Genomic DNA, 25,608 nt, shown 5'->3' with positions numbered 1-25,608 from the left:
CTCAAAATTTGGTTTGAAAAAATTCATAAACAAGGAAGAAAAACGGTTTTTAGTGTTGCGATTCGGCAAATTTTCGCTAGTTGGAGTGGTGAGGAGAGCAGCATGATGCACATTTGAGACCGCAGGTTGTCGATCTCGAACTTCTAGTGTCACTTGGAACAGTTTTTTGGGGTGCTGAACTTAAAAATTAGATCAGTTTTCGTTTTCAAAATTCCCAGGGGTGGATCAAGGGGGGTGACTTTTCAAAAATCAGGATTTTCGGATGTTGCAACGCGATTTCTATGTTTTTTGGGGTGGAGATATCGAATCTTGCACGATGTTGAATGCAAGTTGGCCCTAAAGCTGATCTAACGTATTGTTAGAACATAAAAGTGTGCAAATAGAAGATCAAAATAGCCCCCAAATGTGAACAACTTTGGCCCGTTGCAAAAAGTAAAGCTAGCGTTGTTACTCACACCCCTGTAGACATAAGAATCAACATGCGACATCCAAACATCTTAAATTCCGAAAAGTCACCCCCATTGACGCACCCCGTTATTAAGATTACCAGGGGCGGATCAAGAGGGGTGACTTTTCAAATATCAGAATTTTTGTATGTTGCATATCGTTTCTCATACTTTCCTGATTTTCGAAAAGTCACCCCTCTTGATCCGCCCCTGGTAATCTCAATAAAGGGGTGCGGCAATGGGGGTGACTTTTCCGAATTCGAGATGTTTGGATGTGGCATGTTGATTATGTCTACAGGGGTGTGAGTAACAACGCTAGCTTTACTTTTTGCAACGGGCCAAAGTTGTTCACATTTGGGGGCTATTTTGATCTTCTATTTGCACACTTTTATGTTCTAACAATACGTTAGATCAGCTTTAGGGCCAACTTGCATTCAACATCGTGCAAGATTCGATATCTCCACCCCAAAAAACATAGAAATCGCGTTGCAACATCCGAAAATCCTGATTTTTGAAAAGTCACCCCCCTTGATCCGCCCCTGGGAATGTTGAAAACGAAAACTGATCTAATTTTTAAGTTCAGCACCCCAAAAAACTGTTCCAAGTGACACTAGAAGTTCGAGATCGACAACCTGCGGTCTCAAATGTGCATCATGCTGCTCTCCTCACCACTCCAACTAGCGAAAATTTGCCGAATCGCAACACTAAAAACCGTTTTTCTTCCTTGTTTATGAATTTTTTCAAACCAAATTTTGAGGGTTGCTAGACTAAAGTATGGACTATAACATATCAAAAAAAGAAAAAAAATCAAAAATACTACTTTTGAGAAAATTGTGTTCAAAATTTTGACTTTGTTCAATGTATGTCAAATTTGAACATTTTTGTCAAAATGTTGCAATAGGCTTAAAGTTTAATTCAATACCTTTCTAATGCGCCCAGAATGAGCTCTGTAGCTTCAGTTTTGAAGAAACTACAGCGTTTTCAAAAAAGGTCTGCATCGAAAATCAAAATTTCTAACGCAAGCCATAACTTTTTCAAAAATCGGTATTTTTTGGTCAAAATTGGTTTTGGGGGCTTTCAGACCATAGCCAACAAGCTCGCAAAGTTTCATCGGAATCGGAGAGATCACTTGCAAAAGTATGTCGAACCCCCATGGAATGACCCACCAGTTTATTTACTTCTCAATATAATTCCCCAACACTGTCTCATTTTCAGAAAAACGATAACGCTGATATTGAGAAAGCTCCTCAAACCTATTGCTAAGTACGCATATCATTTTTTTGAAAAAAAAACAAAAAACGAAAAGTGAAGCCAACCCAGATCACTTGATGGCTACGAAATAGGCGTCGATTTTCACGTTTAACCCTGTTCAAACCATAAAATTGTGATTTTCAACCTTGATTTTGGTCTGAAGCACTCTGTTCTGGGAACGCCTGAAGTTTCGAAATATGCATCTCCCTCTGAAAAGATTGTTCAAAGAAAAAAAACGTATCTTGACACAAAGACTGGCTGGATTTTTAGCAAAACGCAAATTTTTACCAAAATCGGAATGCCCCCCCCCCCCAAAAAAAAAAATGCAGGTGATCTTTATGCGCCGAACAGTTTTACTTTTCGCACTCATTGGTGTGACTTTTCGTAGCCTTGTATTTCAATGAAAATTACAATAGTAATAGTATAATAGTCATTAAAATATACAATAACAATAAAAAATTTGTAAAAAAATGAGTCCTTTGAGCCGTGGCCTGCACCGCCGCGCCGTCCCCTTGGTTTGCGAGCCCCAGGTCCCCTCTGCACTGTACGGGGGGAGGGATCGACATGACCCGCGCGGGCCGTCGCGCGCGAGAAGGGGGTGCCTCGAGGGGTAAACTACTCAGACTGGAGTGTACACAGGATTACCGATTACCAGTGATTATCTACAAAAATACTCAAAAAACTCTATAATTTGGGCCAGCTAAGAGCTTTTTGGCCTTCTAGAAACCCCCCACCCACATACTATAAAAACGGCGAAAATGGCCATTTTTGGGCGTGTGATTACCACTGATTACGGGACGAAGTGTACGCACGATTACCACAGTGGTTGACCCCTGGGGTGCCATTGTTTACGCCCGTGCCGGTCGCGCCGTACCGGGGGATAGTGTCGACTTTTCGCGCAGCCGAGCCCCACGAGCCTACCACTATCCCGCCCCGGGCAGCCAGCCCCTGTTAGGATCCCCATTTTGGGTTTTCTGGACTCTCGAGTAAAAGCTAGCTGACACCTTTATGTGTCTTGCCTCGTTCTTGGTATTTTTCGAAGTAGAAAGGTATCATCTGCTAAAAAGTTTGAGCCCGATCCGAGATGGTCGCCGGCCAAGTGGCTTGTTGGGGCTGGAACGCCTCTAAGGCGCCGAGTTTATCGATCCGAGGCCCGGCGGGGAAAGGGGGGGGGTTACGAGAGAAAGCGGGGCGGGGGGGGGGGGGGGGTGCGGGGGGCTCCCATGCAGGTCATGAAACCGCCGCTTGCTGGACTCCGCCAGTATGCCTTGGGTGTTACCAGCGCAGCGCAGACACGCCGCTCCTCGGATATTGCTGCAGGAAGCAGTGAGAAAACACTGAGAATCCAAACGCTATGAGTATAGCGTCAATTGGTGCAATGCAAAAGCATTGCACATGAAGTGCAGTGCCTCCCCATTCCCATGCATTAGCATAGGGCATTTTCGGGATGCATTGCACGTAAGGTGCAATATGGCTATCGCATTGCACGTATGGTGTAATATGTCAGCTGCATTGCACCATAAGTGCTATAACTCATAGCGTTTGTAATCTCAGTGAACGTATTCGAATAGGGCCCCTCGGAGTGTTGCACCGATCTGTGTGCTGAAAGCTTGCACCTAAAAGCTTCGTTTCCTCATTCCAGGTCGGTTTCCTCCGTTCCCACACGTTTGCCGCACGATGACGACTCTGGTGCGCGCGGGCTCCCTCCCGTCGCGCCTCCTGCAAGCCGCGGCGCGCAAGCGCCCCGTGCAGGCGATCCTGCAGCACGCCGCGGCGCGGAAGCGACCGACGCAAGTGATCCTCGTCACTTCTGGATTGTCCTTGAGGTAAACACTCAAAAATAAAACCTTGCGAAGTATTCTCCGGCATTGTATTGCAAACTCTCTTACAAACTATTTTCTTTGCTTTGCGAAGTATTACTTTGCAGCTTGCAAAAGAAATGCTATGCAAATGCACATATTTACGAATATGACATCATATTCGTTGTATCACTGAGATTCCAAACGCTACACTGCTAGAAATTTTTGTTAATTTACGAAATATTTTAGCACGAAACATTTCGTAAAATATTCTTTAAAACAGGTATCTTGAAATTTAGAGATTATTCCGTACTTTGACAGTATAAATCTTGTTTTAGCCTCAAAACGATATTTGTGATATTTTTAGTTATCATTTTGTAGGCAAATGAAACAGTTGTGAAAAAGACAAAATACGCCGTAGAGATTGCCAAAGCCAACTGGTCATCGAGCTTCAAATGCCCTTGCAGAGCTGTGGCAGCTAGGCTGCCGGCGGGCCAGAAAGTCCTGGTTTAGTCTCCGATGAACATTTTTTCTCAACACTATTTGCTGCATGCTAGGGTGCATGTTACTTACAATTATCACAAATATAACGGAATGTTCTGTAGATTTACAAAGTATCTTGTAAATTGATGTGTACGATGAATTTTTGGACTTTACGGCATATTTCATCAACTACGTTTTACAATACTCTCGTTTATAAAAATTTCCAGTGAAATCATTGTAAATTTACGAAAAAATTTCGAACAGTGTATGAGTATAGCACGTATGGTGCAATGCACCTGAGATATTGCACCATACTTGCAATTCCTCAGCCGTATTGCACCTTACGTGCAATGCATCCCGAAAAGGCCTATGCTAATGCATGGGAATGGGAAGGCGTTGCAGTGCAATGCTTTTGTATTGCACCAATTAAACGCTATATTCATAGCGTTTGGATTCTCAGTGATGCTACTGCCTTTTTTTCCCAGAATGACATAGTATTTAAATGAGCTTGACATTTGTTCATGTTCAAGACGTCACAGCCATTTAATAAAATATATCGCTGTTTGGGTCGAGGCTTTAGACAAGATGTTCTCACTTTCTCCACTTTTACGTACAGGAGTCTTCCCTTCGTCGCATGTGATGGAACGGACGCCGAGCCGCCCGTCTCTGACCCGTCTCCGTCTCCGGCGTCGTCGTCGTTGTACAAAGAGGGGCTCAACTCTGCTGCTTCCTCCATTGTGAAGAGTGTTGTGGTCGCGGTAGCTCTACCTTACGTAATAAGTGCTGCAGCACCCCAGGTTTTGGCATGGATTGGCTTCGGGTCCGTTGGCATCACGGCTGACAGCATCGCCGCGTCATTTCAGGTGGGTTCTCAGACGAAAAACCGAATTTAGTAGGTGAAGGATGCAAATACCCAAACTTTTATTTTTTCTATCGAAAGAGGACATTTTTTTGAGTATAATGACGTCTCGGGAGCTTTGATACGAGTTGTCTAACAGTCCTCTTTATACCGTTGAAAAAGGCCATTTTTTTTCAGGAAAAATATCAAGGGAGGGTGGGGAACCATGACCACTTTTTTTTGTGCCTCCCTCTACTCCACCGTGTGGGGGGTGGTCATGGTGCCCCAGTGGTCATGGTTCCCCACCCTCCCTTATTTGAAAAAGTGGTGTGATTTCTCTAAATCGGCTCCACAGCCTTTCTGGTGCATCGTATCTCATTTCCAAGGACAGTTTTGGATTTAAAAAGAAAAAAAACGCTTAAAATGATGTATGACTGATGAGGGAAAGACTCCCCATGGTTTTGCGCTTCCAACGAACTTCTCTGTTTTGCTGTAGCTCAAATTAACGATCGCACGGTGCAAAACGTAATATCATGTCATTTTCCTAAATCGATTTTAGGTGATTTTTGAAAATACACAAAAATCTCGATATCTCCAGAAGTTTTCGTCCGATCCGACTGAGATTTTTCACAAAATTCTTTTTTTGGGGGCACTATAAGTCACCCAAATTGCATCAAAATCGGAGATGGTCACCTACGAAATTGGCCCCGTAGTCATGGAATGCCCCAAGGGGAATCTGGGCGGGTGAGCCCGTTACGCTTGATTTCTAGCGTAAAGTGGTTACGCTTGTTGGGAAATACTACATTAGAACCGGCATGACGAGTGATGTGCAGTCCGGGCCTCGTTTTGGTTTGTACAATTCTCCTTGTACTTCACACTTTTCCTTTGTGTGGCCCCCCAGATAGGCACATGCATCTCCACAAATGTCATGGGACAGTTGTTCCCACACGAGTCATATGATTTGAAGCACATCCGACGGTGATAATACAATTTGGTTTCCTCCTGGCGACTAACATTAACCAAACTGTACGTTTCTTAAACCATTTGTATTGCCAGGTGGACACTAATTTAACCTAATTTAACTAATTTAACCGAATGTGCTTAAAATTGCATAATCAATGGGACAAGAAAAAAGTTCCAGGACATTTAAGGTAAAGAATGAAACATGTATGTAGCTGAAGTAATTATTTAGATCCTTGTTTTGTATGATTTCAGAGCTGCTTTGGTACACCCTGGATATTCCGGTGTCTTCAGAGCCTTGCCATGAGGGGAGTGCCGATGTCTTCTAGCGTCTCAGGCGGCTTAGCGACGGTTGGAGCACTGCAGCTAAGAAACGTTTGTTGTGTGCCTGCGGACAGCAAAGATCTGCCTGTGGACAGCAAAGACGTGCCTGCGGACAGCAAAGACCTGCCTGCGGCATAGGGTGTCGAGCGCTTCCGGTATTTCAAACTCCCCCCCCCCCTTTTTTATTTTTTTCGCGGATTTCCCGGGGTTTCTTCCCCTATATACCCTCCATAATCAACAAAACAAAAAAAACTAAAGAGAAAATTAAATATTACATATGCACAAAAACGCTTTTTGGCAAGGGATAAAAAGTCGATACGAGGCACAAATGTGTACCTACACCTTAAAAGCCTTTACCTGATGCTGATTTCGGGTTCGTTATAGCACCAGTGCACTCTAAATCTGGGTGGGCACTCAATCCTAAAATCTAAATTCCCGTTTTTTTTCCGGCCAGATAAAGGTAATTTATCGGGGGCTTTTAAAAGCGCTCAGAGCACTGTTCGTATCCATCTTTGAGTTTTCCACATTTAAGCGTTTAGGGTGCGCACTAGAACCCCGCACAAAATACCGGTCTGTCAACATATGTTGTGAAGAGCAGCTTGAAACTATGTGAGCAGATAAAGTAGGGGTCTCTAGCAACTGCAATCAGACATTTTGTGTGTGTTCAAGCTAGCTTTCATACTACAAATAATTGTGGAAGACCTCAGAACACGAGAACAAAAGGAACCATTATGACAACAGCAAGGGAAGTTTTGTAAACTGAAGTTAGTTTATTACAAATTAGACCGTGTCTCAAGAGACTTTTATAATTTTGCTGGTCATCCTGGGAAATTCACGGCTTCTTCCCGGTTTTCCCCAGCATAATTTTTATCCCGGATTTATCTCAGTTTTCCGGGTCGGTGGCACCTTGTAATGTTATGTCCAGTTTTGTACGAGACATCGCAGTTTTTTGTGCAGATGAACTTTCTGTGCAATTTTCGTGCGAAAAACTGCGCGCATTTCCCCATTTTTGTTCGAAATGGCGGACAAGTTCATCTGCACTAAAAATTGAGACGTCTCTTAAAAAATTTGCACAAGAACATTCTGTGTGCACGGGTACTTTTCTCAGGCAGCTTGTTCGACTGATGATCCGTGAACTGTGCCAGATGTTGAAGGAAAAATTTGAATTGAAATTTGAAAATACATTTATGAGTCATTAATCAACCTGTTTATTTTTCCTTTACCTACCGTCATACATAAAAGCAAACGTGTTCAAAAATCGTCTCCAAAATTCAAAGCTACAAGAACATACACAGTAAAGTTAACATTAAGAAGACAACACGAGACATCCGCAGACAAGAACGCGCTAACAATCACAAATATATGAAAAGGGAGAGGCAGATGCCAGCTTCATATGGGTTTTACTCCTTGGAACAGTACTTAGATGACCAAAAGTCAAAATTGTTTTCTGATAAAACCAAGTTTTCACAATTTTTTGATTACATTTTAGCATGCCAGGTCGACTCAAACGAAAACTATTACAGACAAAAAGCAGGAAATGAAACTCTATTTCTTAGCATAAGACACACACATGGGTGCCAGCTGACGCAAAGCTTAATTATTAAAAATTGAATTTAAAGGCTAATGATAAAGCACCCCAAAACACCAATGGGATGTTAGATCTTTCTTGCAGACCCACAATTTACCCCCAAATATTTTCCCTTCTATTAATTCGGGAAAGTTGACACGGCCGTCTGCTGAGGTGACAGGTGGCGCCATCTTACACGGAAAAAAAATATTTCGCTACTTCAGCGAAACTGCGTTTGCTAGACTCAAGTTTGCTGAAGTGGCGAAAATAAACGCTGACACGAGGATAAATAACGCTAGTTTAGCGAACCCCAGTTGGCTGATGTGGCAATCACATTTTGCCTACCAATGAGCGAATTTATTTGCTAAACGAACAAACAGCATGCCAAAAGTGGGCGCAGGACACAAGTGCGAACCTCTGGCTGATGCGAGGAGAATGCCACGGTAGCCTGGAGGTAAAGCGTGCGTCTGGTATTGAAAAGATCACGGGTTCAAATCCAACCGAGGTTGGATATTTGCGAAGCTGAGCGTCACCAGGTATCATACTGTGCACATCCGTTGGGCTGGACCAACGTCAAACAGCAAGTATGTTGACGCTGGATCAGCCAGCGATACGCGTTTTGCTAGACCAGGGGCAAAGATTGTTCGCTATTTCAGCGAAACCAAAGTCGCTAACACATTTCCGAGACAATATCCCGTGTCTGCCCCAGCGTTCATGAATCGCAATCCCAGCAATATTTGTTTGCTATTCCAGCGAATATTTGTTTGGTGAACAAAAGTTCGCTGTTTAAGCGAATTTGCCTCTTGTCTCAAATCCAGAAGGCCGAAATTCGCTGAGTCAGCGATTTTCTCGCTGAATCAGCGAATTTCTTTTTTTCCGTGTTGGAGCGGCTTCTGTAAACTCGTCGGCCTCGTCCAGTTTACTCGAATCAATAGAAGGGAAAATATTTGGGGGTATATTGTAGGTCTGCGAGGTAGATCTAACATCCCCCTAAGATTTTCCCTTCTACCTAATGCGTGGTAAGTTGACAGCTCGAGCGCATTTCACGATATCGCTGCATCGTTAGAGGTTAGGGTAGGGTACTTGAATACACATTTATAGCAATATCCTTCAAGAGCGCCACATATTTCTTGCAGTTTCGAATAGTACTCATCAATACCTGTCCAATGATACCAAACTTCCGCCCTATATAGGTGGAGCCGCTATTCGGAATAATTACCCATTTTTGTGTCAAATGTCCCAAAATTTTTGGCATTTTAGGGCCGTAATGCACGTGTAATACACTCGTAATACAGCGTAATACCGAGTAGTCTGTACACGATTTCTTGAAGTGTTTACCCCTCGATAATTTGTAGGAACCTATCAAACAAAACTCGACTTCTCTTAACAGAATAATCCTAGCTGCCAGAGTAGATCCAAGACAATCCTAACTGTAAGTGTAAATTCGAAACTATCCTAACTGGTGAAAAGTGGTGAAAAAACACGTGAAAAGTGGTCTTTTCTCAAAGTCCGTGACGCCGCCGCCAACATGCGTCATAGAATTACACGCTGAAGGGCTTGTTACAAAGTTTCGCCCTTTTTTTAAAATACGTCGACATAGTATTTCAAAGATATAGAGAGATTCACTGATTTGCAGTGCAGATAGTTTAGGGACACTTTTAGGCACCCCTGCAGTTAAGGTAGTTCTAAATCTGCCCTGACAGTTGGGATTGTCTTGGATCTGCTCTGACAGGACTATTCCATTAGGACGCGTCGAACTGCGAGTAAAAAACATGAAACCCTAGTTGCTTTCAGGCCCTTTAAAGGGGCATTTATTACTTGTGCCCTTCAAAAATCGAAAATTTTAGGAGTGTGGCATTAAAAGCCTTTACGCCTCTCTAGGGCGCACACGGTGTACTAGCAAATAAAAAAAAACAGTTGAAAATTAAGCTGAACTTTTGTCTCTGCATTGCAGGAGCCCCAGCCCAGACGTAGATTCACAAAGTGAAACAGCTAACTGCAAGTGCACCGTGATGAAAGTCGAGTCACTACCGGCACTAATATTGCGTTTTAAAGGGGTTATTGAAAAGATGACTTTTTGAAATGTATACCGGCCCACGCGGAAAATGGTTCCCCTACATGTTAAAACTATCCTGGGAACAAGGGGAGCCCGATCCAAAAATGCCTAGGGGTCGCCCTACCTTTTTTAAGGTTGTTTCGGGCGTAGTTTTTCAGAATTTTTCCTAGTTTTAAGTCCTTTTTGGGCTCTAAAAGCCGTGCGGTGCGTTTGGCCGCTGGGTATCGATTGGCACTTCTTCTACTCAAGTTCCGGAAGAAAATGAGACCTATTGGGGTTGATTTGGTCGCACGTTCAAAGATCTGCACCAATTTTTTTGCTCTAAAAACGCGTTTTTTGTGCATTTTTTTACATTTTGAGGGCTATTAAAGCTTCTGGTATTATTCAAAAAAAATTGAAGTGAATGGTTCTTATAGAAAAAAGTCGGGCCCTTTTCCAACGAGCCTAGGCGGAAGATTGTGCGATTTTTAGTTTAGGCGCTAGAGCAGCTCAAAGTGTTTTAATGATTCAAGTTTCCTAGAAAACAGCGCTATCGCATGTGGAAGACGTAGGAAATGGTCAAAATACAGGAAAAAAATTAAAAATAAATTGTCTGCAGAGTATTAGTGTGAGTGAATGAATAAGACCGTCGAAGCCCACCGCACCATAGCGTCCCTCCAAACTTTCACTTCTGTGGTCGTTCTCGCGCGCGGAGTAGTGACGGTAGGATACGTGAGGTGGAATGGGGGAAGCCTGCCGGTGGTGGGGGGTGCTGGCGTTAAGTTCCGAAACACCCGTTACCTCGTGTAGTGCAACCGCTGCTGCCACCGGCCGGCAGAGCGACCGAACGCATCAGCTGTCAGTCTGTTCGGAACGTCAAATTGGGATGGCGCGTCGCAAGACCGCGGGGAACGCGTGCTGCGCAGTTCGCGGTCAGGAAGGAGTTGACGTAGTGGAAAAAAAATTTCTTCGACACTTGTCGTAAGAGGTGGGTGACCAGAAAAGGCGCCTGCATACATCAGTCCGTGTTAGATGAACCAATTACTTAGGGTTTCATAACACAGACCTTTAGGACATGCTGTCGATAAGAATATTATGCACTAAAATAACAAGTGGATTAAATTTATCATTTTTATCAATTTTTGTACAAATTTTCACCCACACCTCACCTTAAAGATCCTCCCCCATGTCCGCGAACTGTGCAGCACGCGTCCGCCCGAGGTCTTGCGACGCGCCATCCCAATTTGAAGTTCCGAACAGACTGACAGCTGATGCGTTCGGTCGCTCTGCCGGCCGGTGGCAGCAGCGGTTGCACTACACTAGGTACCGGGTGTTTCGGAACTTAACGCCAGCAGCCCCCACCACCGGCAGGCTTCCCCCATCACTGTGGCAAAAAGCTACGGAAAATTCTGTGAACAGCTTGTGGTAATTCTCTGTAGCCCTCTTGTCAGTATTCTCCGTAGGCTCTCACAGTGATCTTCGAAGACCATACAGTGTTCCAGGTCCTACGGAGAAGAATGTGCGGTCGTACGGAGAATACTGTACGGCCTAACGGAGAATACCGTAAGAGGGCTACGGAGAATCCTGGCAAAAAAATTAACAGAATTTTCCGTACCTTTTTGCCACAGTGATTCCACCTCACGTATCCTACCGTCACTACACCGCGCGCGAGAACGACCACAGAAGTGAAAGTTTGGAGGGACGCTATGGTGCGGTGGGCTTCGACGGTCTTATTCATTCACTCACACTAATACTCCGCAGACAATTTATTTTTAATTTTTTTCCTGTATTTTGACCATTTCCTACGTCTTCCACATGCGATAGCGCTGTTTTCTTGAAAAACTTAAATCTTCCGCCTAGGCTCGTTGGAAAGGCCAGACTTTTCTCTACAAGAACCACTCACTTCGAATTTTTTGGAACCATACCAGAAGCTTTAATAGCCCTCAAAATGTAAAAAAATGCACAAAAAACGCGTTTTTAGAGCAAAAAAACTGGTGTAGATCTTTGTACGTGCGACCAAATCAACCCCAATAGGTCTCATTTTCTTCCGGAACTTGAGTAGAAGAAGTGCCAATCGATACCCAGCGGCCAAGACGCACCGCACGGCTTTTAGAGCCCATGGAGCGTTAAAACTAGGACTTCTGAAAAACTACGCCGAAATTCAACCTTAAAAAAGGTAGGGCGACCCCTAGGCATTTTTTGATCGGGCTCCCCTTGTTCCTAGGATAGTTTTAACATGTAGGGGAACCATTTTCCGCGTGGGCCGGTATACATTTCAAAAAAGTCGTCTTTTCAATAACCCTTATGCGTCTTCACTGAGATTCCAAACGCTATGAGTATAGCACGTATGGTGCAATGCGCTGTGATATTGCACCATACGTGCAATGCCACAGCCATGTTTCACCTTTGGTGCAATGCTTCCCGAAAAGGCCCTATGCTAATGCATGGGAAATGGGAGGCATTGCACTTCATGTGCAATGCTTTTGCATTGCACCAATTGACGCTATACTCATAGCGTTTGGATTCTCAGTGTTCTAACCCGCTGAGAGATAGTCATTTCGTTAATTTGTTTTTGTCAACCGGAAGTGAGCCAAGGCTCACGTCTCAGGGCACTAAGCACGGACGGCTATCTCAGAAGGATGAAGAATGAAGGCAAAGAGACTCAGAGAAGTTATCTACAGAAGATGGGTCGAAAATCTCCAGCATGCCTGTTTATGTTTATGGACCGATTGTTTTGACGTTCATCAGCCCGTTTCTTTTTTTCGTTTGTTTTTTTTAATTCATGTGCCAAAGAATGTTACTTCAAACAGGCCAGTTCAATTTCTTTGAAAAAATAAATAAATTAGGAAGTAGTTCATACTTTTCCGGATTGGTAGGAAACGTATGCCGTAGTCTTTTTTTAGTTCGTATGTTGAGTTAATTAATCCCAATGAAACAGTTGTTGCTAACAGTGTATGTGCAAACAAATAAAAAGGTACCAGTTTATTTACTTCTCAATATAATTCCCCAACAATGTCTCATTTCCAGAAAAACGATAACGCTGATATTGAGAAAGCTCCTCAAACCTATTGCTAAGTACGCATATCATTTTTTTTGAAAAAAAAAACAAAAAACGAAAAGTGAAGCCAACCCAGATCACTTGATGGCTACGAAATAGGCGTCGATTTTCACGTTTAACCCTGTTCAAACCATAAAATTGTGATTTTCAACCTTGATTTTGGTCTGAAGCACTCTGTTCTGGGAACGCCTGAAGTTTCGAAATATGCATCTCCCTCTGAAAAAATTGTTCAAAGAAGAAATAACGTATCTTGACACAAAGACTGGCGTGGATTTTAGCGAAACGCAAATTTTTACCAAAATCGGAATGTATAGCCCCCCCCCCCCCAAAAAAAAATGCAGGTGATCTTTATGCGCCGAACAGTTTTACTTTTCGCACTCATTGGTGTGACTTTTCGTAGCCTTGTATTTCAATGTAAACTAGGGGTACGCGCCGTTTTGTTTGGGCGCGTAGTAGGCGAGCGATGCGTCTGTATTCTTGTAGAAGATGGTGAAGAATATATGCAAAGTAAGGCCAATACAGGGTCAATGTGAAACTCAATTTTAAAAGTTTGGTCACAAATTGGTAAATTTTGGGGAAAGTAAAGGTCTGGGATGAAATTGGAAGTCATTTCGTGATCAGCACACCAAAAACTGCAGGAAACTATGTAAAACTCGATGAAAAAATTTTTGGGTGGGAAAATTGGTAAATTTTTGGAAAAGTAAAGGTCTGAGATGAAATTGGAAGTCTTTTCGTGATCAGCACCCCAAAAAACTGCAGGAAACTATGTAAAACTCGATGTAAAATTTTGGTCGGAAATTGGTAAATATTTGGAAAAGTAAAGGTCTGAGATAAAATTTGGGAAAGTCTTTTTCGTGATCAGCACACCAAAAACTGCAGGAAACTATGTAAAACTCGATGTAAAAATTTGGTCGGAAATTGGAAAATATTTGGAAAAGTAAAGGTCTGAGATGAAATTGGAAGTATTTTCGTGATCAGCACACCAAAAACTGCAGGAAACTATGTAAAACTCGATGTAAAAATTTTGGTCCGAAATTGGTAAATATTTGGAAAAGTAAAGGTCTGAGATGAAATTGGAAGTCATTTTCGTGATCAGCACACCAAAAACTGCAGGAAACTATGTAAAACTCGATGCAAAATTTTGGCCCAAAAATTGGTAAATTTTTGGGAAAAGTAAAGGTTGGGATGAAATTGGGAAGTCTTTTTTGTGATCAGCACACCAAATACTGCGGGAAAGCATGAAAAACGAGGAAATTTTGGTCCTAAATCATGTAATTCTAGTTGAAAGTATGGGTTTCAGTTGTTGGGTTTTTAAGAGCGTTTCCTGTTCATGGTGTCATGCCATGAACCCTGACCCTGTTACTCAGTCGAGTAACATTTTAAAAGCCAGCATTGAAATTTCTTAATACGATTCACAAATATTTCAATTCCCTTTGAATTTTCCTTGTTACTGAAATTTGAATACGCAATAATATTAGTAATACCTAAATAGCCTTTCTCCTTTTTGTTTAAACTAGGGATTTAAAATATTTATTTATCTCATTATTTTAAAAAAAGAATATTTACAGGCAGCCTGATTTAACTACTTTACGGGGAAGACCTTTTGTCAGATCCAATGAATCGTGCATAGAATCCAATGTCGAGGCCCCTTATTTCTAAATGCAAGTTTATCTTATTGAAATGATAGTCATGGTGTTTATTTAATCTTTGAAACTTTAGCAAAAGTATTTTCCTAACATTCTAGTAAATTAAAAAAAAAACCAAAATAAAAACCGCCCACAAATTACCAGTTTTCGCAAAAAGTAGTCCCCCGGGAAACGCCTATGCGCATTGTACGTGCATTTTTCCCAGCATTCAAAGCATTGCTGCATTTACGATGCTCTAAGTACGCGCAAAATTTAAAGGCGCTTGCTATGCGGTTTAAATTATGCGAGATTTATGCACTTCGTATGCGAGTTCAAAACAAAGGAACGGCTAAAGTGTTCCCCTATCGGTCGGTAGGGCGACAGTGGCGTGACGACAGCGCAGCGCGAGGCGAAAGAGTAGTGCGAATAGTGAGGCAACTTGACAGGTGTTTTTGGGGAATCGTCGTGTCCTGTTTAATCGTCATGTCAGAAACTGCAAGTATTTTTCCCTTTCATTATGCATTCATAAAACAAAATATCTTAAATATTTGTTCGTTTGGGGTTGAGGTGATGTACTGATATCAACTTTTCAGTGGAAAGGTTAGATTAAACCCATTACCCCTGCTCCTTTTATTGGTAGTTGTTGATCATTGAACATACTCAGGTTAAAAGTAAGTTGAAATCCTCATCCATTTTTCTGTCGGTCTGTTGGAAATAGGTTTAAAATTGGTGTTGTATTGGCATGGTTTTTTTTTGTTTGCTTATCAGGTATCATGTTATCCAAGTCTTATGTCCGACGCAAAGCTTCCCAACAAGCTCAACGTGAAGTCCAAGCCCTCCAGCATGCTGATGGACCCTTTGAAAAAATAAATAAATTAGGAAGTAGTTCATACCTTTCCGGATTGGTAGGAAACGTATGCCGTAGTCTTTTTTTAGTTCGTATGTTGAGTTAATTAATCCAATGAAACAGTTGTTGCTAACAGTGTATGTGCAAACAAAAATAAAAAGGTACCAGTTTATTTACTTCTCAATATAATTCCCCAACAATGTCTCATTTCCAGAAAAACGAGACGCTGATATTGAGAAAGCTCCTCAAACCTATTGCTAAGTACGCATATCATTTTTTTTGAAAAAAAAAAAAAAAACGAAAAGTGAAGCCAACCCAGATCACTTGATGGCTACGAAAAGGCGTCGATTTTCACGTTTAAACCCTGTTCAAACCCTAAAATTGTGATTTTCAACCTTGATTTTGGTCTGAAGCACTCTGTTCTGGGAACGCCTGAAGTTTCGAAATATGCATCTCCCTCTGAAAGATTGTTCAAAGAAGAAATAACGTATCTTGACACAAGACTGGCGTGGATTTTTTAGCGAAACGCAAATTTTTACCAAAATCGGAATGTATAGCCCCCCCCCAAAAAAAAAAATGCAGGTGATCTTTATGCGCCGAACAGTTTTACTTTTCGCACTCATTGGTGTGACTTTTCGTAGCCTTGTATTTCAATGTAAACTAGGGTACGCGCAGTTTTGTTGGGCGCGTAGTAGGCGAGCGATGCGTCTGTATTCTTGTAGAAGATGGTGAAGAATATAGCAAAGTAGGCCAATACAGGGTCAATGGGACTCAATTTTAAAGTTTGGTCACAAATTGGTAAATTTTGGGGAAAAATCAAAAAAAAACAAAAAGAGTAAAAAAAGAAGTAAAGAAAAAAAAAAAAAGAAAAAAAGCAAAAAAAAAAAAAAGTAAAGAAAGGTCTGGGATGAAATTGGAAGTCATTTTCGTGATCAGCACACCAAAAAAAGCAGGAAACTACTTGTAAAACTCGATGTAAAAAAATTTTGGTCGGAAATTGGTAAAATTGGAAAAGTAAAGGTCGAGATGAAATTGGAAGTCATTTTCGTGATCGCACACAAAAAACTGCAGGAACTATGTAAAACTCGATGTAAAAATTTGGGTCGGAAATTGGTAAATATTTGGAAAAGTAAGGTCTGAGATGAAATTGGAAGTCATTTTCGTGATCAGCACACCAAAAACTGCAGGAAAAACTATGTAAAACTCGATGTAAAAATTTTGGTCGGAAATTGGTAACTATTTGGAAAAGTAAAGGTCTGAGATGAAATTGAAGTCATTTTCGTGATCAGCACACCAAAAACTGCAGGAAACTATGTAAAACGCGATGTAAAAAATGTGGTCCGAAAGGTAAAATTTGGAAAAGTAAAGGTCTGAGATGAAATTGGAAGTCATTTTCGTGATCAGCACACCAAAAACTGCAGGAAACTATGTAAAACTCGATGCAAAAATTTTGGTCCAAAATTGGTAAATATTGGAAAAGTAAAGGTCTGGGATGAAACATGGGACTAGGGGTAATGGACTCGCAACGGAGCTGGCCGGAATCTCTCCTTGCTAATTGTAGTTCACTATTTCTCCGACTAAATATGCGATTTTTGAGATGGTCGGGCATTTTTGGAAAGAAGACATCTTAGAGTATGCCCTAATTCAAAAAAGTTTCAATTTTCCCACCAGGGGCTCGAACAGAAACGTCTTAACCGTGCGCTTCTCAAATGCGCAGGGCGACGGCATGGTGCCAGGGGCGACGCAGGGGGGACGCATCTTCAACTTGCGCTAGAAGCTTCCCGATGCCGCAAAAGTGATGGGACATACTTTGTCTTCGACATATATCAAGGCACACTTGTCACATCACTTTTGCGGCATCCGGAAGCTTCTAGCGCAAGTTGAAGATGCGTCCCCCCTGCGTCGCCCTTGGCACCATGGCCGTCGCCCTGCGCATTTGAGAAAGCGCAACGGTTAAGACGTTTCTGTTCGAGCCCTGGTGGGAAAATTGAAACTTTTTGGAATTAAGGGCATACTCTAAGATGTCTTCTTTCCAAAAATGCCCGAGCCATCTCAAAACTCGCATATTTAGTCGGAGCGAAATAGGAACTACACTTAGCAAGCAGAGATTCCGGCCAGTCGTTGCGAGTCCATTACCCTAGTCTCATGGATGAAATTGGAAGTCATTTTTGTGATCAGCACACCAAATACTGCAGGAAGCAATGAAACACCGAGGAAATTTTGGTCCTAAATCATGTAATTCTAGTTGAAAGTATGGGTCTTCAGTTGTTAGGTTTTTTAAGAGCGTTTCCTGTTCATGGTGTCATGCCATGAACCCTGACCCTGTTACTCAGTCGAGTACATTTAACAGCCAGCATGAATTGCTTAATACGATTCACAAATATTTCAATACCATTCGATATCTCCTGTTACTGAACTTATGAATACGCAATAATATTAGTAATACCTAAATAGCCTTTCTCCCTTTTAGTTTAAACTAGTGGATTAAACTATATTGATTATCTGCATTAATAAAAAGAGACATATTTACAGGCAGCTGATTTCAACTACTTTACGGAGAAGACCTTTGTCAGATCCAATGAATCGTGTCATAGAATCCAATGTCGAGGCCACTTATTGCTAAATGCAAGTTTATCTTATTGATAATGATAGTCATGGTGTGTTATTTAATCTTTGAAACAGTTTAGCAAAAGTATTTACCTAACATTCTGAGTAAATTAAAAAAAAAAAGCCAACTCAAACATGACCAACACAAATTACCAGTTGTCGCAGACAATGTATGATTAAGTTAAAAGAATCGTCTCATGAAATCTATGACCAAGTCAGTGAATCGTCTCATTGAATCTGATGTCAATGTCAAACCTTGAATGCGCTACACTCACTCATCATATGGTTTTCTTTAAGGTTAGTACTATAGTAAACTCACAGCATTGCAATGAAGCCTTTTCCCAGAATCAGTGCCAAGAGTCAGCAAAGACTATTTATTTTGGCAAGATTAGCATCTGGGTTTGTACTCATACAATGTATTAATATATTTTCTAACTTGTAATTGAGCAAAGCAAACAACTAAAAAATATAGTGTCTGAGAATATAAATGGAAATACACTAACAAAGGTTAAAAAGACCAAATCATTCTTGCAATTATCAAACACACTCCACTGACTAAAACATTTCCCCTGTAGTGGGAGGGGAGGGGGTGGATGGACGGACGAAAACGGTAATAATTGTCACTTTCATTTCCGTATTTCACTGAGTTGACACTCCGGAGGGGTTTCAATCATTCTAAAATATCGAAAAACTATGACCGTACTCACTTCTAAGCCTTCTGCTCTTTAGTTTGTTTTATTTGCCAATGTTTTGGCCAGGTCCCGTATTTGAGAGTCGCGGCCGCAAGTATGAAAAATTGCTACGAGCTGCCTACCACTGCCAACCTAACCACGCTAAGAACCTAATTCAAAAAGATGTTTTGAATATTTCAAACAATAGTAATCGTGAATATAAATAAACTCCCCCTGGGGAGTTTAGGAGCCTTCCGGTGCGAAATTTTGAAACTATTTGTGCGGTAGTTGCTGAGAAACGTGAGTGAGTTACGGACAGACAGACAGACAGACAGACGCACGACCAGTCACTTTTTGGTACCCCAAACACGGCATGGGCTCGCTATCGCTCGCCAATTACAATAGTCAATAGTATAAATAGTCATTAAAATTACAATAACAATATAAAATTGTAAATAAACTGAGTCCTTTGAGCCGTGGCCTGACCGCCGCGCCGTGCCCGTTGGATTGAGAGCGCCAGGTGCCTCTGCACTGTACGCGGGGAGGGATCGACAATGTTCCGCGCAGGCCGTCGCGCGCGAGAAGGGGGTGCCATCGAGGGGTCAACTACTCAGCACTGGAGTGTACACAGGATTACCGATTACCAGTGATTATCTACAAAAATACTCAAAAAACTCTATAATTTGGGCCAGCTAAGAGCATTTTGGCCTTCTAAAAAACCCCCCCCCCACATACTATAAAAACGGCGAAAATGGCCATTTTGGCGTGTGATTACCACTGATTACTGGACGAAGTGTACGCACGATTACCACAGTGGTTGACCCCTGGGGTGCCATTGTTTACCCCCGGTGCCGGTCGCGCCGAAACCGGGGGAGTTAGTGTCGACTTTTCGCGCAGCCGAGCCCCACGAGCCTCACTCACTATCCCGCCCCGGGGCAGCCACCCCCTGTTAGGAAAACCCATTTTGGGTTTTTCTGGACCCCGAGTAAAAGCTAGCTGACACCTTTATGTGTCTTGCCTCGTTCTTGGTATGTTTCGAAGTAGTAAAGGTATCATCTGCTAAAAGTTTGAGCCCGATCCGAGATGGTCGCCGGCCAAGTGGCTTTTTGGGTCGGGAAACCCCTCTAAGGCGCCGATTTTATCGATCCGGGGCCCCGGGCGGGGGAAAAGGGGGGTGGGTTACGGGGAAAAAAGCGGGGCGAGGGCGGGGGCGGAGGTAAGGTCTTACCCAATCTTACCTAGGGGGGGGACGGGGGTTTGGGGGGAAAGGGGGGGGGGGTGCGAGGGGCCCCCCTGCAGTCATGAAAACGCCGCTTGCGGGACCCGCCAGTATGCCTGGGTGTTACCAGCGCAGCGCAGACACGCTGCTCCTCGGATATTGCTGCGGGAAAGCAGTGAGAAAACGTATTCGAATAGGGCCCCTCGGAATTTCGCACCGATCTGTGTGCTGAAACCTTGCACCTAAAATTTTTCGTTTCCTCATTCCAGGTGGGTTTTTCCTCCGTTCCCACACGTTTGCCGCACGATGACGACTCTGGTGCGCGCGGGCTCCCTCGCGTCGCGCCTCCTGCAAGCCGCGGCGCGCAAGCGTCCCGTGCAGGTGATCCTCCAGCACGCCACGGCGCGGAAGCGACCGACGCAAGTGATCCTGGTCACTTCTGGATTGTCGTATTATTTGAGGTAAACACTAAAAAAAACCTTGCGAAGTATTCTCCGGCATTGTGTTGCAAACTCTCTTACAAACTATTTTCTTTGCATTGCGAAGTATTACTTTTCAATTTGCGAAGAAAATGCTATGATTTACAACGTTACAAACCAATGCTTCGCAACGTTGCAAAGTTTCTCTTCGCAATTTACGAACTATTTCTTTGCAATGCGAAGAAAAAAGTCTGCAAGGGAGTTTGTTATATAAAGCCGTAGAATACCTCGTACTGCAAAGTACTTTTCTTTGCAAGCTTTTAAGAGCCAAGAATCATTATCACAATAGCAACATTGGCACCTGTGTTTTTATGGACGGGCGCGTACAACAGCGTAAGATGATTATATTTCTTATTACAAACAATTTTGCTCATTTTATTGTATAAAAATTGTCCTTTATTGTCCTTTAATTGTCCTCGAGTTGTGCAATTTTAAGCACATCCGACGCTGATAATAGTTCCCGCTTGGCGACACATTTTGTCCGACGCCAGCTGCAAATTGTACTTAGATAAGACAATTTGTCTCGCCTGGCGGCTGGCGGACACAAAATTGCATCGCCATCCACTGTGGCAAAAAGGTACGGAAAATTCTGTTAATTTTTTTGCCAGGATTCTCCGTAGCCCTCTTATCAATATTCTCCGTAGGACCTGGAAGACTGAACGGAGATCACTGTTAGGTCCTACGGAGAATACTGTGCGGTCCTACGGAAAATACTGTAAGACCCTACGGAGAATACTGACAAGGGGGCTACGGAGAATTACCACAAGCTGTTTACACAATTTTCCGTAGCTTTTTGCCACAGTGTCGGATGTGCTTAAAATTATATCATTCATTGGGACAAAAAAATCCCATGACATTCAGTGTGTAAGTTGTAAGATGTTCGCAGTGCATCGACTGTGACGTCATGTTCGTTACTGAACTTTGTGTCGTTCGTGATGTCACCTTCATTTGAATGTTGAGCCACACACTAATTGTCATGGGACTTTTTTTGTCCCACGGTTTATGCAATTTTAAGCACATCCGGTGGTGATGCAATTTTGTGTCCGCCAGGCGGGACAAATTGTTTTGTGGAAGTAGAAGTTGCAGCTGGCGCCGGACAAAATGTGTCACCAGACGGGAACAAAATTGTATCAGTGTCGGATGTGTTTAAAATTGCATAAACCGTGGGACAAAAAAAGTCCCATGACATTTAGTGTGCACGTTCTAACGATTGTGTCATCGTCAAACGAATGAGACAAAATTCACATATTTACGAATATGACATCATATTCGTTCTATGCTACTGCCTTTTTTCCCCAGTATGACATAGTAGTATTTAAATGAACTTGACATTTGTTCATGTTCAAGACGTCACATTCATTCAATAAAACATATCGCTGTTTGGGTCGAGGCTTAAGACAAGATGTTCTCACTATCTCCATTTTTAAACGTGCGGGAAATCTTCCCGTCGCCGCATGTGATGGAATGGACGCCGAGCCGCCCGTCTCTGACCTGTCTCCGTCTCCGGCGTCGTCGTTGTCCGATGAGGAGCTCATCTCTGCTCTTTCCTCTGCTGTGAAATGTGTTGTGGTCGCGGTAGCTCTACCTTACGTAATAAGTGCTGCAGCACTCAAGTTTTGGCATTGATTGGCTTGGGGTTCTTTGGGCATCACGGCCGGCAGCATCGCCGCGGCATTCCAGGTGGGTTCTTACTCGACAATTTTCGGCCGTTCGAAATTTCGTCCCTTTTTTTTGGTGAAACTTGGGTGATTTCATGCCAAGCTAACGAAATCTTGAATTCATCTCTTCGATTTGGATGAAAATTTTTTTTTTAGGGGGGGGTCATTATGAAAAGATCCCATGTAAAAGGGGTTTTTCGTCTACCCCGTTTGGCTATAATAAAAAAGCGAAGTTTTCACTTTGGTCAGAATCATGAAATTTACTTTACTTTTTTTCCCTACTTACTGAAAGTTTTTAGATTTTTTCCGACATTGCTTCTTTACGTAAAAAGAGCTTCTTTTCGTAAAAACACGATGGAAAAATTTTGAGAGATTGGGGGAAGTTTTGATGTCACTTTCTCCACTTAAAGTATTTTTTTTTTGAAAAAACGATGTTTTTAAAATAGCTTATCTTCGATTTCGATGTGATTTCCTCACATGATCCTCTCACATATTGCAAGAAAACGAAGAAAACCCTTAAAGGATTTGGTCGGCCCCCGTAAGTTTTTTGGATAAGAAAAGATGTATCATTTTGGACGTTTTTCTTGATTTCTCGAACCAACTTTTGAGTTTGGGTCAAGCTTGTAACCCGTGAGCACTTAAATTTTGTCTCGTCGAGACGAACCTATTGATATATAAAAAAGTCATTTTGGACAATTTTTAAAATTTACACGCTATTTCAGTATGAGAGAAACTAGGGGAAATTTTCAAAACTGTCCAAAATGACTTTTTTATTATCAATGGATTCGTCTCGACGAGACAAAATTTAAGTGCTCACGAGAAAGGGCCCAGAAACGCAATATTTTTTGATATTGCAAAAAGTAATAGCGCGCCAAAGTTTTTTCATGGCATTACAAACTTAAAGTGACCCTCGCGCATCGACGTTGAAAAAACAAAATTTTGGCTTTAAAAGAAGTTTTCTTGGAAAAAATGCCGAAAAAGCCCCGACAGACAGATTGACGTTCCCGCGACGGAAATAAAACGTCTGCTCAATGCTTTATCAATTCAAGACCACCGGAAATTGAATTTATTTTACTTTCAAAATACAACAAATTTCTGTACAAAGTACAAATGAACCGGCATGACGAGTGAGTCCGGGCCTCGTTGTGGGTTTTTCCAACTCTCCTTGTACTTCCCACTTTTCCAGGGTGACAGCATCTACACAAGAGCGATTCTCAGTTTCGGGGTAGTTTTGGCGTCTCTGATTTGCCGAAAGTGAAAATATCCAATTTAGTTTTTCTGATTATTGGGGTCCTGGATGATACTAGAGTTATGGCAATGGTATTTTTTAGTAAAGACCTTGTACTACCTTCCTAAAAAAATGAGCCATAAGGTATTCCCCTACGTTTTAGTGGGTGTTTTGATCACGGAAAATTTCGTTATCACGGAAGTTACAAAATTAAAAATCGGGTTTAACGGCTGACTCGGGCTTGCTGTGGCTTAAAAGTCGTTCCAGGGTCAAATGATACTCTAACCCGACATTTTTAGCGGAAAATTTTTTTCCCCAGTGCTGCTGCAACATTGGGGAAAGGGTGCCACGGAAGTTACAGGTAATTGTTGATACACGCCATTTTATAATGCTCTAGCCCGCTTTGAGACCGTGTACAGCATCTGGATTTCCCCCGACCCATGCAAATTTTATCCCAGGGACTCCACTTTGATGGCTTTGTCATGGAAAGTTAAAAGTTTGGCTTGGGAGAAGTCCAGAGCTGCCCTTTTTGAAATTAGTGAGTGAAAATTTAAAAACACGGGGACATTTTCGTTGCAGCATAAATACCTTTGAAAGAAGTCTGGCGTATTGGTCTTCGGTTGAAATTAGCTCGAGACATGCCAAACTTCGAATTCCCATCGACAGTTGGCAGCATTTTCGAACCACACCGCCACACTGGGGGCGGAAAGTTCGAGTATGTTCTCTTTGGACAATCACGGAAGTTACATTTAGGGTATTCCAAACGCTACGTAGACCAATCCAACGAACGTGAACTTTTCGAAATGTGTGCGTTTAGTGGACAATGGCCCTCCCTAACATCAGAAACAAACCCCCCTGTCGATATCTGCCTCGTTTTGGGGACCGGGTCAGAAGAAAAGAAACTACCCCGAAAAAGTGGGGAAACGCTCAGAAATGTCATGGGACATTTTTGTTCCCCACGAGTCATACGATTTGAAGCACATCCGACGGTGATACAATTTGATTTTTGCCTGGGGACAAAAATGAACCAACTTTTACGTTTCTTAAACGATTTCTATTGCCTGGTGGACAGCCGGATGTGCTTTAAAATTTCAAATTCCATGGGACCAGAAAAAAGTTCCAGGACATTTAGTGTAACGAATGAAACATGTATGTACTTAAAGTAATTATTTTGATCCTTGTTTTGTATGATTTCAGAGCTGCTTCGGAACACCTTGGATATTCCGGTGTCTAAAAGTCTTGCCATTAGGGGAGTGCCGATGTCTTCTAGCGTCTCAGGCGGTTTAGCGACGGTTGGAGCACTACAGCTAAAAAACGTTTGTGCGGACAGCAAAGACGTGCCTGCGGCATAGGATGTCAAGCGCTACCGGAAATTAAAATTCCCGGCGTTTTTTTTCGGATTTCCCCGGGGGTTGTCTGAAATTTCCCCGGGCATTTGAAAACCAAAAGTCAGGGTTTTATGGACTTAACACCCTACATAATTAACAAAATGAAAAAACTAGAGATAGAAATAAAAAATTACCTTTTTTGGGAAAGGGGTAAAAAGTAGGTACGAGGCACAAATGGTAAGGGGAAAGGGGGTACATTTGGAAACCCGGGGACATTGGGACACCTTCAAATTCCCCCTTCCGGTTGTTCAGGGTTTTCCGGAAAATTGCCCCAAAAAAAACGCTATTTTTACGTTTTCACAAATCGGGAACAGAACGGGCGCTTTCTGAATAGAAAGTGGGTTTTTAAACCCACCCCGAAAAGCGATGAAAAGTAGCACGTTTTTGGGAATTTTTTTTTTTCTTTTTAGCGTCTGAAATGCACGCGGAGATCGTACCGAGGTTAGAATTTTTTCCCCGGGGCAAAGGGCGGCAAAAAGGGTCCAAAGCGCGGAGCTTTGGGCTTGAGGTCAAGGCCACGACGATTTACTTTTAAAATGGTCATTTAATTGGGGCAGGGTGAGGGTTGGGGCCCTGTGGTAGCAAAAAAAACAAACTCGTACATATATTTCTGTCACGTCCAAAAAAATAAAAGTTTCTTTTTCATGTGGGCTCTGAAGTCACCCTTCAGGGGTTTTTTCGAGTAGAGGAGTTTGAAAAACACGACAAATATTAAATTTCCATTGAACCAGCGTATCTTCCGAAAGCTTGGAACCAGAGATCGAGTCTGCGCTCATTTTATCAGCATAAAATTTTTTTTCAACTTGGGGTCCGAAAAAAAAAATGCACGACTTTACTCAAGGAAATTTTTTTATTGCTGTCCCAATGTCCCCGGATCTGTCCCCAAAGGGCCCCCGGGACTGTCCCATTGGGACAATGCAGACTCTACGGAAAATATCTTCCTGCCCCAAAACGGTCGAAATAATTTGAATTCTTCAGGAAAAATAGGCCCAAATTTAATGCACAATTTAGGCCCCCGCCCCGACCATTAAGCTCGAAAAGGGCCCCTGACGTAGACGCCAAGAAAAAAACCGTCCCAATGAGCCCCCCCTTCCCTTAAAAATCCACACCTTAATCCTTTTCCTG

The 25,608-nt window shown here is 42.5% G+C and overlaps 2 protein-coding genes across 3 annotated transcripts in view; both read left to right on the top strand.

Annotated features, from left to right (window-relative positions):
- The window catches only part of LOC117646678, a 586,045-nt gene that overhangs the window by 465,157 nt on the left and 95,280 nt on the right, over window positions 1–25,608 (top strand). The gene's annotated exons all lie outside the window — the stretch shown is intronic.
- Window positions 2,924–7,300, top strand: LOC117646744. Of its 2 annotated transcripts, XM_034387912.1 has the most exons (5): window positions 2,924–3,023; window positions 3,340–3,422; window positions 3,465–3,523; window positions 4,596–4,842; window positions 6,033–7,300. In XM_034387912.1, the coding sequence occupies exons 1-5, from the start codon at window positions 2,930–2,932 to the stop codon at window positions 6,237–6,239; spliced, it is 690 nt and encodes a 229-aa protein (XP_034243803.1). In that variant the 5' UTR covers window positions 2,924–2,929; the 3' UTR covers window positions 6,240–7,300. The 2 variants fall into 2 exon arrangements, with proteins under 2 accessions (XP_034243803.1, XP_034243794.1); XM_034387903.1 differs by having other exon boundaries at window positions 3,340–3,523.

This window comes from Thrips palmi, unplaced genomic scaffold, assembly GCF_012932325.1.
Source record: "Thrips palmi isolate BJ-2018 unplaced genomic scaffold, TpBJ-2018v1 HiC_scaffold_10, whole genome shotgun sequence".
Taxonomy (NCBI): domain Eukaryota; kingdom Metazoa; phylum Arthropoda; class Insecta; order Thysanoptera; family Thripidae; genus Thrips; species Thrips palmi.
This window is presented reverse-complemented; position numbering and strand designations above follow the sequence as displayed.